General features: G+C 41.9%; 3 protein-coding genes across 3 annotated transcripts; 2 read left to right on the forward strand and 1 right to left on the reverse strand.

Annotated features, from left to right (window-relative positions):
* The first annotated feature begins 127 nt into the window (after window positions 1-127).
* LOC140777066 (probable inactive receptor kinase At2g26730) lies at window positions 128-2844 on the forward strand. The gene is made up of 2 exons (XM_073120966.1): window positions 128-1950; window positions 2207-2844. Exons 1-2 carry the CDS (start codon window positions 654-656, stop codon window positions 2842-2844), a joined length of 1935 nt encoding a protein of 644 aa, XP_072977067.1. The 5' UTR covers window positions 128-653.
* Window positions 2845-3646: 802 nt separating this feature from the next.
* Window positions 3647-5605, forward strand: LOC140777376 (RING-H2 finger protein ATL46). The gene is made up of 2 exons (XM_073121435.1): window positions 3647-3853; window positions 4157-5605. Exon 2 carries the CDS (start codon window positions 4272-4274, stop codon window positions 5487-5489), a length of 1218 nt encoding a protein of 405 aa, XP_072977536.1. The 5' UTR covers window positions 3647-3853; window positions 4157-4271; the 3' UTR covers window positions 5490-5605.
* Window positions 5606-7068: 1463 nt separating this feature from the next.
* On the reverse strand, window positions 7069-9837 carry LOC140777378 (uncharacterized). The gene is made up of 2 exons (XM_073121437.1): window positions 9232-9837; window positions 7069-7812 (listed from the first exon to the last, which is right to left on the reverse strand). The coding sequence occupies exon 1, from the start codon at window positions 9758-9760 to the stop codon at window positions 9233-9235; it is 528 nt and encodes a 175-aa protein (XP_072977538.1). The 5' UTR covers window positions 9761-9837; the 3' UTR covers window positions 7069-7812; window position 9232.
* Window positions 9838-11362: the final 1525 nt, after the last annotated feature.

Raw genomic sequence — 11362 nt, forward strand, 5'->3', positions numbered from 1 at the left:
ACTTTGTGAAATAAAAAAGAAAAAGAAAATTCCAATTTTTATTATTAATCAATTAGGAGTTTGTAGGTTAAACATAAACTGAATAAGAGGCAAATTCTCCTTGTTATATAAACATCTGCACAATTAAACACTTGGGTCAACCTGCCCAAAAGAAAAAGAAAGAAAAAACAAGCACAAGGGCCAAATTCTTACCACCATCCATACTAAAATTATCTGCAGCACCTTTAATTGGATGTTTTTTTTGTGCACATAAAGACCCACAGCCACTGTATGAATTGGCCCTGGACAAACTTATTCATGTAGCTACGTACATTTGGCAGAAAAAGAAGTCCCAATCAAAGTTAAAATTGATTCTCAAATGGTCCAAATCACCGCATCTCCAGTTGCCAACGACCGTTTCTTCCCGCCGGCGTTCAAAATCTTAGTCTATTTCATTGTCTCCTTGCCTTCCTTGCCAATAGCAAGCACCAAAACCTCTCCCTTTGAGAACTCCGCCATGTGGCTTCCTCTCTACTACCCAACCCCTTCTCCTCTTTGATCCTTCCCCTTGTCCTTCCCTCCCAAGTCAAGCGAAAGATTCAAGTTGCCAAAACTCCACATTTTTAATCTGACATACCAATCCTTACCATTTGCTCCAATCCGTTCTCTTCTCCATGGGGAGGATCTCCACTTGGGTCATCCCGATATTGCTTCTCCTACTGCTTGTCTGCTCTGTTAGCTCAGAGCAGGATGATGTGAGGCACTCCCTTGTTGGTTTTCTCAGGAAGCTCGCCGGTAACGACTCCACGGAGATCGAGCGGAAATTGGGTTGGGACGCGAATTCCGATCCATGCAAAGATGGCTGGACTGGCGTTGATTGTGATAAGGCGAAGAACAATGTGCGGCATGTAGTGCTGGAAGGATTAGAACTAGGTGGGTCCATCGACGCCGGTCTCCTCTGCAATGTGCAATCTCTCACCGTCGTTAGCCTCCGGGACAATGCCATCCAAGGAGAGCTCCCTGTGGAGATCTCCAAGTGCACCCAACTGACCCATTTATATGTCGGCGGTAATCGCCTCTCGGGAAGGCTTCCTTCCTCTCTTGCTCTCCTCAATAACCTCAAGAGGCTAAACATCTCTAACAACAACTTCTCCGGCGATTTACCGGACCTGTCTCCGATCTCGGGCCTACTAACCTTTCTAGCACAAAACAATGAATTCAGTGGCCCTATTCCTCACTTTGATTTCACCAATTTCAATAGCTTTGATGTCTCCAACAACCTCCTCAGTGGTCCAGTCCCTGTAAATGGTGACCTCTTTGGCGTTGATTGCTTCATTGGTAACTTGGATTTGTGTGGAAAACCACTTCCAAATGCATGTCCACCAATCCCCCCTTCTCAAGGAGAGAACAAAAGAAAGAAGAATCCAATAGCTGAGAAGGTTATTATGTACTTGGGTTATATAATTCTTGGTTTGGTCATCTTAATCTTGCTTGCTTACAAACTAATTTATAGAAGAAAGACTAGTAAAAACAAGGGAGATGGTGAGAAGGTGGTGGGTGAAAGCACCACAAATGGTTCCAGTGCCTACAAAACTGGAGCAAGTATATCAGAGTATTCTCCTACTCCATCTGGAGAAACCACTGCAACTTTGGCATCACTGGTTGTTCTGCAGAATCCTGCAACAAATGAGTTGAGATTTGAGGACTTATTGAAGGCTCCTGCAGAGTTGTTAGGGAGGGGAAGGTTTGGAAGCCTATACAAGGTGATGCTTCAGGATGGCACTGCTCTAGCTGTGAAGAGGATCAAGGATTTGTCAGTTTCACCTGAAGATTTCAGCAGGAGAATCAAAAGAATCGACCGAGTGAAGCATGCCAATGTGCTTCCGCCGATCGCGTTTTATTGCTCGACGCAGGAGAAGCTAGTGGTCTATGAGTACCAAAAGAATGGAAGCCTCTTCAAACTCCTCCACGGTAAGGACTGTCCTTTTGGAATTCTCAATCTTTCTTAACTTTAGAATTCGTCCACTTCTCTAGCATCGCTTCCTTGAATTTAAATACAAAATTTGAAGTGCATAGCTATCGGAAGGGTATGGTAAATTAATGTAGTGTTGCTCTTTCTTGCTGGCCATTAACACACTTTTTAACACAACCAGAAGAAAAGTTTTAACTCTTTGACTGTTAAAAATAAGTTCGAAATGTGAAGAATGGCATGTTATCTAATTCCCAGACAGTACAAACATCGAAAGTTTCGACTGGAGCAATAGACTAAATGTGGCAGCTGGGATTGCTGAGGGACTTGCCTTCATGCACCATGAGCTGCAAGAAGATGCAATTGGCCATGGCAACGTCAAATCCTCCAACATCCTCATGGACGCCAACATGAATCCCTGCATCAGTGAGTATGGCCTGACATCCACGGTCATCAACAGCAACCATGACATCTCCCCTCTAACCGACGGAAGTGAAGCATCCAATGGCAAAAAATTAGACAGGAACAGCATCCAATGCTACACTCTCAAGGCCGACGTCTACGGCTTCGGCGTCATCCTACTCGAGCTGTTAACGGGGAGGGTGGTTCAGAACAACGGCGCCGACTTAGCCCGGTGGGTGCACTCTGTGGTCAGGGAAGAGTGGACCGTTGAAGTTTTTGACAAAGCTCTCCTCTCCGGTGGAGCTAGCGAGGCGAGGATGGTGCACTTGCTTCAACTGGCACTTAAATGCATCAACTCCTCTCCTGATGCTAGGCCAAGCATGAGCCATGTTGCTGCAATGATCAATGCCATTAAAGAGGAGGAGGAGGAGGAAGAGGAGGAGGAGGAGGAAGAGGAGGAGGAGGAGGAGACTTCCATTGTATCTGAGGCATGATCATATGAGTTATTGTTTAGAACTAAATCACAGTCTAGTAGTAGTACTTGTTCTGTTAATCATTATTATTCAAATTCGTTTTATATGGATATTGAATTCTTTCCAGATCATCGAGACTATTTAAATTAAACTACTCCAGTAAATGACAGTGTTAGTAGTCATTTCTTTTTCTTTTTAACTTAAATCAGAAGCATAATTGGAAAATTAAGAAAGAAGCATCTTAGTATTAGGATGCAATGAATGCGTCCTTCTAACTTCTAAGTAACATCCTCACACAAAGGCACGCAATAGTCTTTAAGTTCTTAACCTACAATTTAAGCAATTTAGTCCTTCTCACTTGCTTAATTACGATTCCCTCCGATTACATAAAGGTCATCAGAGATCAGGATGTCGTCATATACAACCAATACAAGCTACTGTGTATAAAAACTGACATCACATCAAAAGGATCACATGATAGCCAACTTTTACGTAGTGCCTTTCTACGAAATAACCCTTACAAGACCTTGTTTTTTCGAAAAGGTCCCTCCTAGTTTCCTTTACCCACTCCTCTCTGCATGCCTCCTGATAAAAGTAGCAGAGTCAAATTCTAAGACCATGATGATGTCTACGAGGTTCCACTTTTAACAGTTTTCCTTCGCTCTCTCTCTTTCGCACCATAGACCATAGTAGTAGAATTCCTTCCTTCCAAATAGATTATTTTTTCTAGAAACACCCTTGGTGGATCAAATTGTAAAATTGGCAGGGTGTTTTCTGAAAGAAAGCAGAGAGGGCAAAAGTTTTCCCCCGTATAAACAGAGAAATAAAACCACCTTGGGATTTGGAGAGTTGCCACCATCTCCGTCACTCCAGGACTAGTCTTCTTCCCTTTCTAATTTGTTTACAATAGGGTTTGGTATCTTGTTGCAGTCCGTAAGCAAAAGAGAAAAGGGAAGGCTAATGATCGCCAAAACCAAAACAATCTTGAGAAGAAGGCCTACTCCTTGATGAAGGGCTTCCGAAAGTAGAGGTAGGTCGCCAGACCTTTTACCTAGATTTATTTCCCTTCCCATCCGTGTTCTTGCTTGCTGTCATTTAAGAGAGAGAGAGAGAGAGAAGCATGGGAAAGAAGTAGAGGTGCACATGGGGGTGGTACTGGATTTAATCTGAGAAAAAAGTTTTAAACTTTGGAGTTCTTCGTCCTGTTTGGCTTCTTATTGCTTGTATCATTGAAATTTCAACTGAAAGATAGAAATATTGTTTTTTTTAGTACTGTGTGTGATCTGGAATTGGCCTCAAGCTATAAATTTTACAATCTTTTTGGCCTGTCCAGCTCCTCTATTAGGTGGATTTGCAGAGTTGCAGTGCTGGGAGGAGGGAAGTTTGAATTTTTAGTCAGCCATTTCATCAGATGACTTGTGGGTTTTGGTCCCAGATCAAGGAAGGAGATGGTTGTTTTAGTCTACCCATCCACTAGAAATTCTTGGGTTTTCTCTCAAATCAAGAGGAGAGATGGAATTTTCCCTCATTCTCCTCTGTCCTCTTCTCCTCTTCCTCCCTTCGAATCTCATCATCTCAATAGCTTCCAGAGAGACTCATTGCCATATTCATCAACTCAACCCCCGCCAACACCACCATCTCCCAGTAATAGGATAAGCCCTGCTGTCCTCTTCATCATTGTAATTCTTGCAGTCATATTCTTCATCTCTGGCCTCCTGCATCTCCTGGTGAGATTCCTTATCAAGAAGCACCCTCCCACCTCCTCCTCCCACTCCACCGGGCACCAGGCAACAGAGATATCCGGTTCCGAGGCACTTCAGAGGCAGCTCCAGCAGCTTTTCCACCTTCATGACTCTGGCCTCGATCAGGCCTTCATCGATGCGCTGCCCGTCTTCCTCTATAAGGAGATCGTCGGTCCGAAAGAACCTTTTGATTGTGCAGTGTGTCTTTGTGAGTTTACCCAAGAGGACAAGCTCCGGCTCCTGCCCATTTGTGGCCACGCCTTCCATATCGACTGTATTGATACATGGCTCCTCTCTAATTCGACTTGCCCCCTCTGCAGGGGAGCACTCTATGTCCAAGGCCTTGGGATTGAGAACCCAATCTTTGAAGTTGAAGATGCGAGAGAGGAGGAGTGCTTCTCTGGGGATCAGGTTGATGGGTTTCCCTTGCCAGGGCTGAAGCCAGTTGAATCGGAGGAGATTGTAGCTGAGAAGCGAGTATTCCCTGTGAGGCTTGGCAAATTCAGGAATCTGAGCTGTCAAGATGGTGGTGTTGAGGATGATAATCATGATGCCACTGGGGTTGTGAGAAGAGAAGAAGGGGAGACCAGCAGCAGTAATTTGGATGCTAGGAGGTGCTACTCTTTGGGCTCTTATCAATATGTGCTTGGTGATTCCAATCTCCAAGTTGCCCTCCGTGGTAGTTCGAGAAGAAATGGAGATGTTGGGTGTGTCAGGATGAGGGGAATTAGTGAAAATTCCTCAAACAGCGAGGTTTGGGAAGGGAAGAAGATTTGTGCTGGGAGCAAAGGAGATAGCTTTTCGGTGTCAAAGATCTGGCAGTGGCCTAACAAGAAGGGGAAGTTCCCTATCATCTCTTCGGATGCTTCCTCTTTGGATGGAAACTTGCCATGGATGATGGGGAAAGGTATTAGCGATACATGAAACATATCTGTTCTGTGAAAAATGCTGTTTTCCTTAGTGGTGGTTATTTAATTTCTTAACCTACAGTCATATTCTTATTCTCTTTATTCACATTCATTCATTTCATTTTGTTTCCTCTTTTCTTCTCTAACTTATTTATTCATGAAGAATTTACTGCTATCGGTTTCCAAGGGGTAAAGCGGCAAGGCACTGGCAATTCACAGTTGCTTATGTCCTCGATATCATCTGCTTCTTTAAAATCCTTTAACTCGGTCAAACCTCTACAATATTTCCCACTAGGTTCCTAATTGGTAATACAGAATCTAGACTACTATGATCTTTGCATCCATGTCCTTGTAGGAGATCATCAGAATAGAAGCCATTGTCACATGTTTGATAATTCTTAAGGAGATTACAATAAATCCTTATTTGAGATGGTCCTTTGGTGCACCAGCACAATGCATCTGTGCCCTTTGGTTCTTATATTAGCTGAAGTGGTTTCTCTTCACTTTGTTATTTCTGTTTTCTATTGAGGTCATACCCATGGAAAAGTTGGACAGTTGGTTGCTGTGCTGAAAGCCCTTTAACAAGATAAGCTTGTGGCCTTGCTGCTGTAGCTCTCTTGTTTTCTGGTCTGAACCTGTAGTCCTGCCTGACAAGAGTGTTCTTTCATGCTAAACACTGCCATTTCTGAGACATTCAGTTGGCTGACATCAATGACCCCGTAAAAGTTCTGGACCTACAATCCCTGTCCTTCTTATGATAGAAGAGTCAAACAAATAAAACTAGTTAGGAATGGAAGTAGGTGCATCCACTGCTTCTCTACTAGCTTAGCTTGCTTTATTCTTTGCATGAAAGCTACATCTAGTTGCTTCAGTTTTATCTATTTATTAGGTTATGTCGAGCTGATTTATGATTTGACATTTTCTGAATGGTTGTTCAAACATGAGATTAAGAGCTACTGGTACGGCAGTTCTTATTCGTATACTCTAGCTATCTTGAGACTCTTATCACTGACCTTCACTTGAAAGTTGCTCATAAACTGATAAAAACTTTGGAGTTATTGAAATAATTTTGTAATATGTGATTACAGTATCATGAGTTTGTTAGCTGGAATCTTGAAAGAAAAATTAAACTTGTTTTTCCTTTTGGATAGAATTTCTAACTATGATATCTTGTTAGACCGATGTAATCGTAAAGTAAAGTGTCACTTCTAGTGTTATTTATGGTGGATTATGTAGTAATAGAAGTCCTCACCTTTCCTAGCTTGAATATTGAATTTCCATAGGTTGGTCAACAACTATTTGTGTGTAAGTAACTGGTATCAATTATTAGCATTATAATACATCATCATTAGTTTCGGATGAATGTGAAGATGTCTTGGCACGCAAACCAAGTAATGTAATTTGTTTTGATATCTTGATCAAGGGGATTGCATGCCTCTCTTGTTGTGTTATATAATTCTTGAGTAGGTAAAGAGGATATATCTAACAATTAGGACCACAGATGGAGATCAGAAAATTTCAGCAAGACTATACTGACAATTATATTCTGAGAATGAAAAAAGTGCATCCCCACCTATCACTTGGACTGATGTCTAATTTTGAATGCTATCAGATGCCACACATACCCATTTGACATATGAAACTTATCATGTTGCATCAAATATTATTGTTAACTGTTAGTATGTGCAGCTGCATGTGACACTGGCTCCATGTAATGGTGTTGCCAAAAGAAAAATAATACAAAAGTGCAAATATTAATTAAAAGAGAGAGACAAGCATGTTAAAGTCTGGTAGCCTTAGGATCCTTTTGCAACATGAACTTAGCTGTTCAAGCCAGGAATTTCCTCTCTATCAATTGCAATCAAGTGTGATATTGACAGGAATATTGAGGAAATTTCGTGGAATTGACAGGCAAAATTGGAGAACCATCTAACTTGGATGGAAGCCCACTTTGTGGGACTCCATTTGCACTTAGAAGGAATCTTTTTGTCCTGGTTAAAGTTCTTCTCGACTGCCAAATATCTGCAAGTTTCTAAATTATTGTCGCTATCTGCAACATCGGAGATGCATACTTGCAGAAGAAATTTGAGAGAACTCCTATGCCAATACATTTTTTTTTTCTCTTCTTGAGAGATTCATATGTACTACTTTTCTTGTTGGTTTATGTATAGTTTCATCATTGGGCTTCAAATACCTGCTGCTCTCCTCCTATCTCACTCCTTAAATATTCTCTTTCTTCTTGCAGTCTACTTTTGAGAAATAATCTTTCCCAAAAATACCTCCTTTATCCTTTCAGCAGCCTCTTCAGTCTTCACTTTGTCTGAAGAATCTCCAATTTTCTTTAAGCATGATAACAAGAGAAAAAAAGAGGCTGGATAAGTGGAAAGAGAAAGGATGTGCAATCAATTAAAATCACATATTATATATAATTCACAAGAAAGGGCTAGAGTTAGGAAAAGAACAGATGATTCAGAAATTCAAAAAATGTTCTCTTTCACCTATTAAAGGAAATTTCTGTATCCAAAGAAGTCAAATTGAATCTAAACTCTTTTATGGTTACTGTGCCCTGAATTCTGATGATTGTGAGTTGATTGTTCATGGATCCATGATCTACCTTAATTAGCATATGGGAATTTTGATCTACCGAGTCCTTGGTTTAATGGAACAAAATTTGTTGTCCTACTGACATGGTGGTCAGAACATACTTTAATCAGAGGATGACCAAAAGGGAAGAACACAAAGAGGCACAGGAACAATTGAAGTAGCACATCATATCATAGTTATTACATCATAGAGAATTAAAATCACCAAACCAGTAGACTCACATATTTCATAACACCTCCTGCATAATGGACCTTTCTTCTTCTTCCCATGGGCTTTAGTTGGTCTGGACAATATATTAATCCTTTCATATACTGGGCTATTGGGCTCATGGCCTCATGGGGTAAGGTTAGTTCTCTCATGCATATTTTTTTATTTCCAGCCCTATATATACTAAGTCTTTAGACTAAAGCTAAGGTGTGATCAATGTCACAAACCACTGTATCTTATAAACAAATCATAATGCACTAAAAAGTCATCCTTAGCCACACTTGTGATCTTTCCATATCGTTTGTTTGGTAGGTACCAGTCTGTTCCACAAACTAGATTAAAATCTTACAAAATAATTCCAAGAGGCTCAGATATGGTCATGATTGAACCATCCACTTGGACATTGGAAAAGGGGGAAGGAGAAAAAAAGGTAATTAAGATTTTCCACCCATCTCGCATTAAAACTGTATCTCGATCAAGACAAGCCACCAGATTGGTCCCTAGGTTAGAATTAATACATAGAAATTAGCAATAAGACCCACCTTTTGGTATATTCTAAGCCCAAGAGATAATTCCTTATCTCATTCCATCGTCATCATTAGAAATCTATACTTTAATAATAGTAGTCAAACAAGCATCCACCTCTATGAAAGTAATGCTAAATTTTTCATCAAAACTAATCGAGTAATATGAACACTGTATCATAAGGGAGAAGAAATTTCTTTTCCGACTGGACTGTGTCATATGTACATCCTTGGTGACAAGATCTACGCGAGTCGAGAAAAGAAAGGGAAGAAGAGCGGGAATATAAAATGTCGAAAATGTAGTATTGACATTATTTTTGCAGCTAAACATCACAATCGATCTCAACTAAGCAAGCTAATAACGAGAAGGACAATTAACATTTTCTTTATCGGAAATTGAATTCCAGGTAACGTGCGCCTCACCTCAAACCTGTACCCCTCCGGCGCACGTTATTCCTCCGGCGACGAACAGAGGTGGCGCGTCACGTCCCCCGAGGTCCATTGAGGAATTCGCCGTCAACGGCGGCCCGGCGAACCGAGCGGAGAAGTCGCGATACCCGACGTAATCCCCCTCCGGGCTCGCGCCGTGGCCCTCGTCGAAGTTTAGGGCGTAGCTTAGCGGATCGTACTGGAACCTCGCGGATCCGGCTCCCGCGCCCCCGTGGTGCCTAGGGTTCCTATTGAACCGCCGGATGAAGGTCTTCCACCGGGGGCCAGCGACGAGCTCCGACCACTCCCTCACCTTCATCAGCGCCCTCAGTCCCCTGCTCCACCACGGCGACCGCCGCTCGTCGCCGGACCTTTCGCTCGCCCTCATCCGATCCCACCACTCCGCTTCCAGCGACGGCGCCTCCGGACGCCGGCGTGAAGAAGACCAGGGGATGCAGAAGCAGCACCATCTCCGGCCAGCTAAGGCGTCGTCGAGGGGATCCGAGTGCGACCCCGTCTCCATGAAACACCTAACCCTCGAGAAGATCTTCGTCGGTCTCCGCCGTTTCCTCTTTCTTGATTGGAGAGAGAGAGAGAGAGAGAGAGAGAGAGAGAGAGAGAGAGAGAGGGAGAGAAGGCTTGGGTTTAATACAAGGGGGAGGATGGGTGACGTGGATATTCTTAAATGGATGGATATAATTGGAAAAGGTGGGTCCCCGCACTTTTTTTGCCAACACCCAATAGGATCACAGGGTGTAATACGGGAAGATGATGAGCTGTCTCCGATGTCCTACTCGGCTTGTTCTAAATAATATCCCTCTACCTCCCCATGTATATTAATGAGCATTATACTTTTTTTTAAAATTATTTAATTTCTCCTCTCGTATTATAACTGTTGAATATTATTAATTAATTAATTAATTAATTAATTGGTGCCTCTTGAAGCAGTTAGAAGTCTTGATCTACTTAGTTCTAATCAATTAATTATTTACCATTTGTTAGCCCTAATTATCCCAAAATTTAACGTTGCAAGTAATCCACAAATCATCATCCTAATCATTGGTCCCCCATGCTGCACGAGTGCGATCCCACCAAAAGAGAGATATAAATCGGTTGAGAGTTTTGGTAGATCGTCCTAATTAATCATAATGGTAGGTGAATGAATACATGGTGCAAGTTAATCGATTATTAGATATAGTTTCGTATGTGAATGGATTCTAAACCCTTTCCTAACAAATTTGGTCCCGAACTAAGAAGATAAGTAGAAGGAGCCAAAGGCCAAGGTTCCCTCTGGTTGGTGGCAGTAGCAGCAGGTCCCATTGCCAGTGGAAGAGAGCCAGGGTACTGCTGGACTGGCGACAAAAAAAGATGTCTGGAGGTAAAAAACTAACAAGATAAGTTATGCCAAGCACAATTAGATTGTTCTTTTTGCACTCAAAAACATCAGCTGGGATCAATTTTAGACAGAGTAGATAACAGTAGAACAACACCTTAGTCTATCTAATGCAAGCCTTCCCATGCATTTGGAATGCCTAGGAAAAGAAATCCTAAAGGCCTAGAACCACCATTTCGATCAAGTTTAGGGGTGTAAGCTACGGTGGTTGACGAAGGCGGAATAGTCTTCCTATCTGTTGTTTAATAAGCAAGGAAAAGCTCTTAGCTTTTGGGTGCCAGAGGAGGTAGTCATATACTCTTTTGCCTGTTTGTTGTTTATTTGTTCTGAAATGGTCTTCGTATCTGTAAGTGGATCAATAGATCTCTCATATCGTGATTCTTTTTGCATCCATGATGTTGTTCTCTTTACTGTTTCTATGTTCAGTTGGTGTCTGCTAAGAAGAATACAGAAAGATCTAAGGGACTAGAATATCAAGCAATGGATTAGAAGGAAGAAACTTACGGTCATCTGGTTTGTTCCTTTCACTAGTCACTTCTTCTAGTTACATGATGGAGTAACTCATCTTGATGAGACTCTTGGTAAATGAATAGCTTCCATCTAGTTTTGAATTGGTGAGCATTTTTGCACCTCTCATCGCTCCTCAATCATCGACATAGATAGGCTCCAAGAATGTCCCAGGTTTTCATGCGAGTTAGCAATAATTTGAGCTTAGCAATCGGATGATAGGGA

This window comes from Typha angustifolia, chromosome 15 (assembly GCF_048772165.1).
Source record: "Typha angustifolia cultivar Huaian chromosome 15, ASM4877216v1, whole genome shotgun sequence".
Lineage (NCBI taxonomy): Eukaryota > Viridiplantae > Streptophyta > Magnoliopsida > Poales > Typhaceae > Typha > Typha angustifolia.

Bases quoted from the DNA above. Each gene is read 5' to 3' on its own strand.
- LOC140777066 (XM_073120966.1), top strand. From the start codon at position 654: ATGGGGAGGATCTCCACTTGGGTCATCCCGATATTGCTTCTCCTACTG. The intron at 1,951-2,206 runs GTAAGGACTGTC...TCTAATTCCCAG, and splicing joins CCTCTTCAAACTCCTCCACG to ACAGTACAAACATCGAAAGT.
- LOC140777376 (XM_073121435.1), top strand. From the start codon at position 4,272: ATGGTTGTTTTAGTCTACCCATCCACTAGAAATTCTTGGGTTTTCTCT.
- LOC140777378 (XM_073121437.1), bottom strand. From the start codon at position 9,760: ATGGAGACGGGGTCGCACTCGGATCCCCTCGACGACGCCTTAGCTGGC.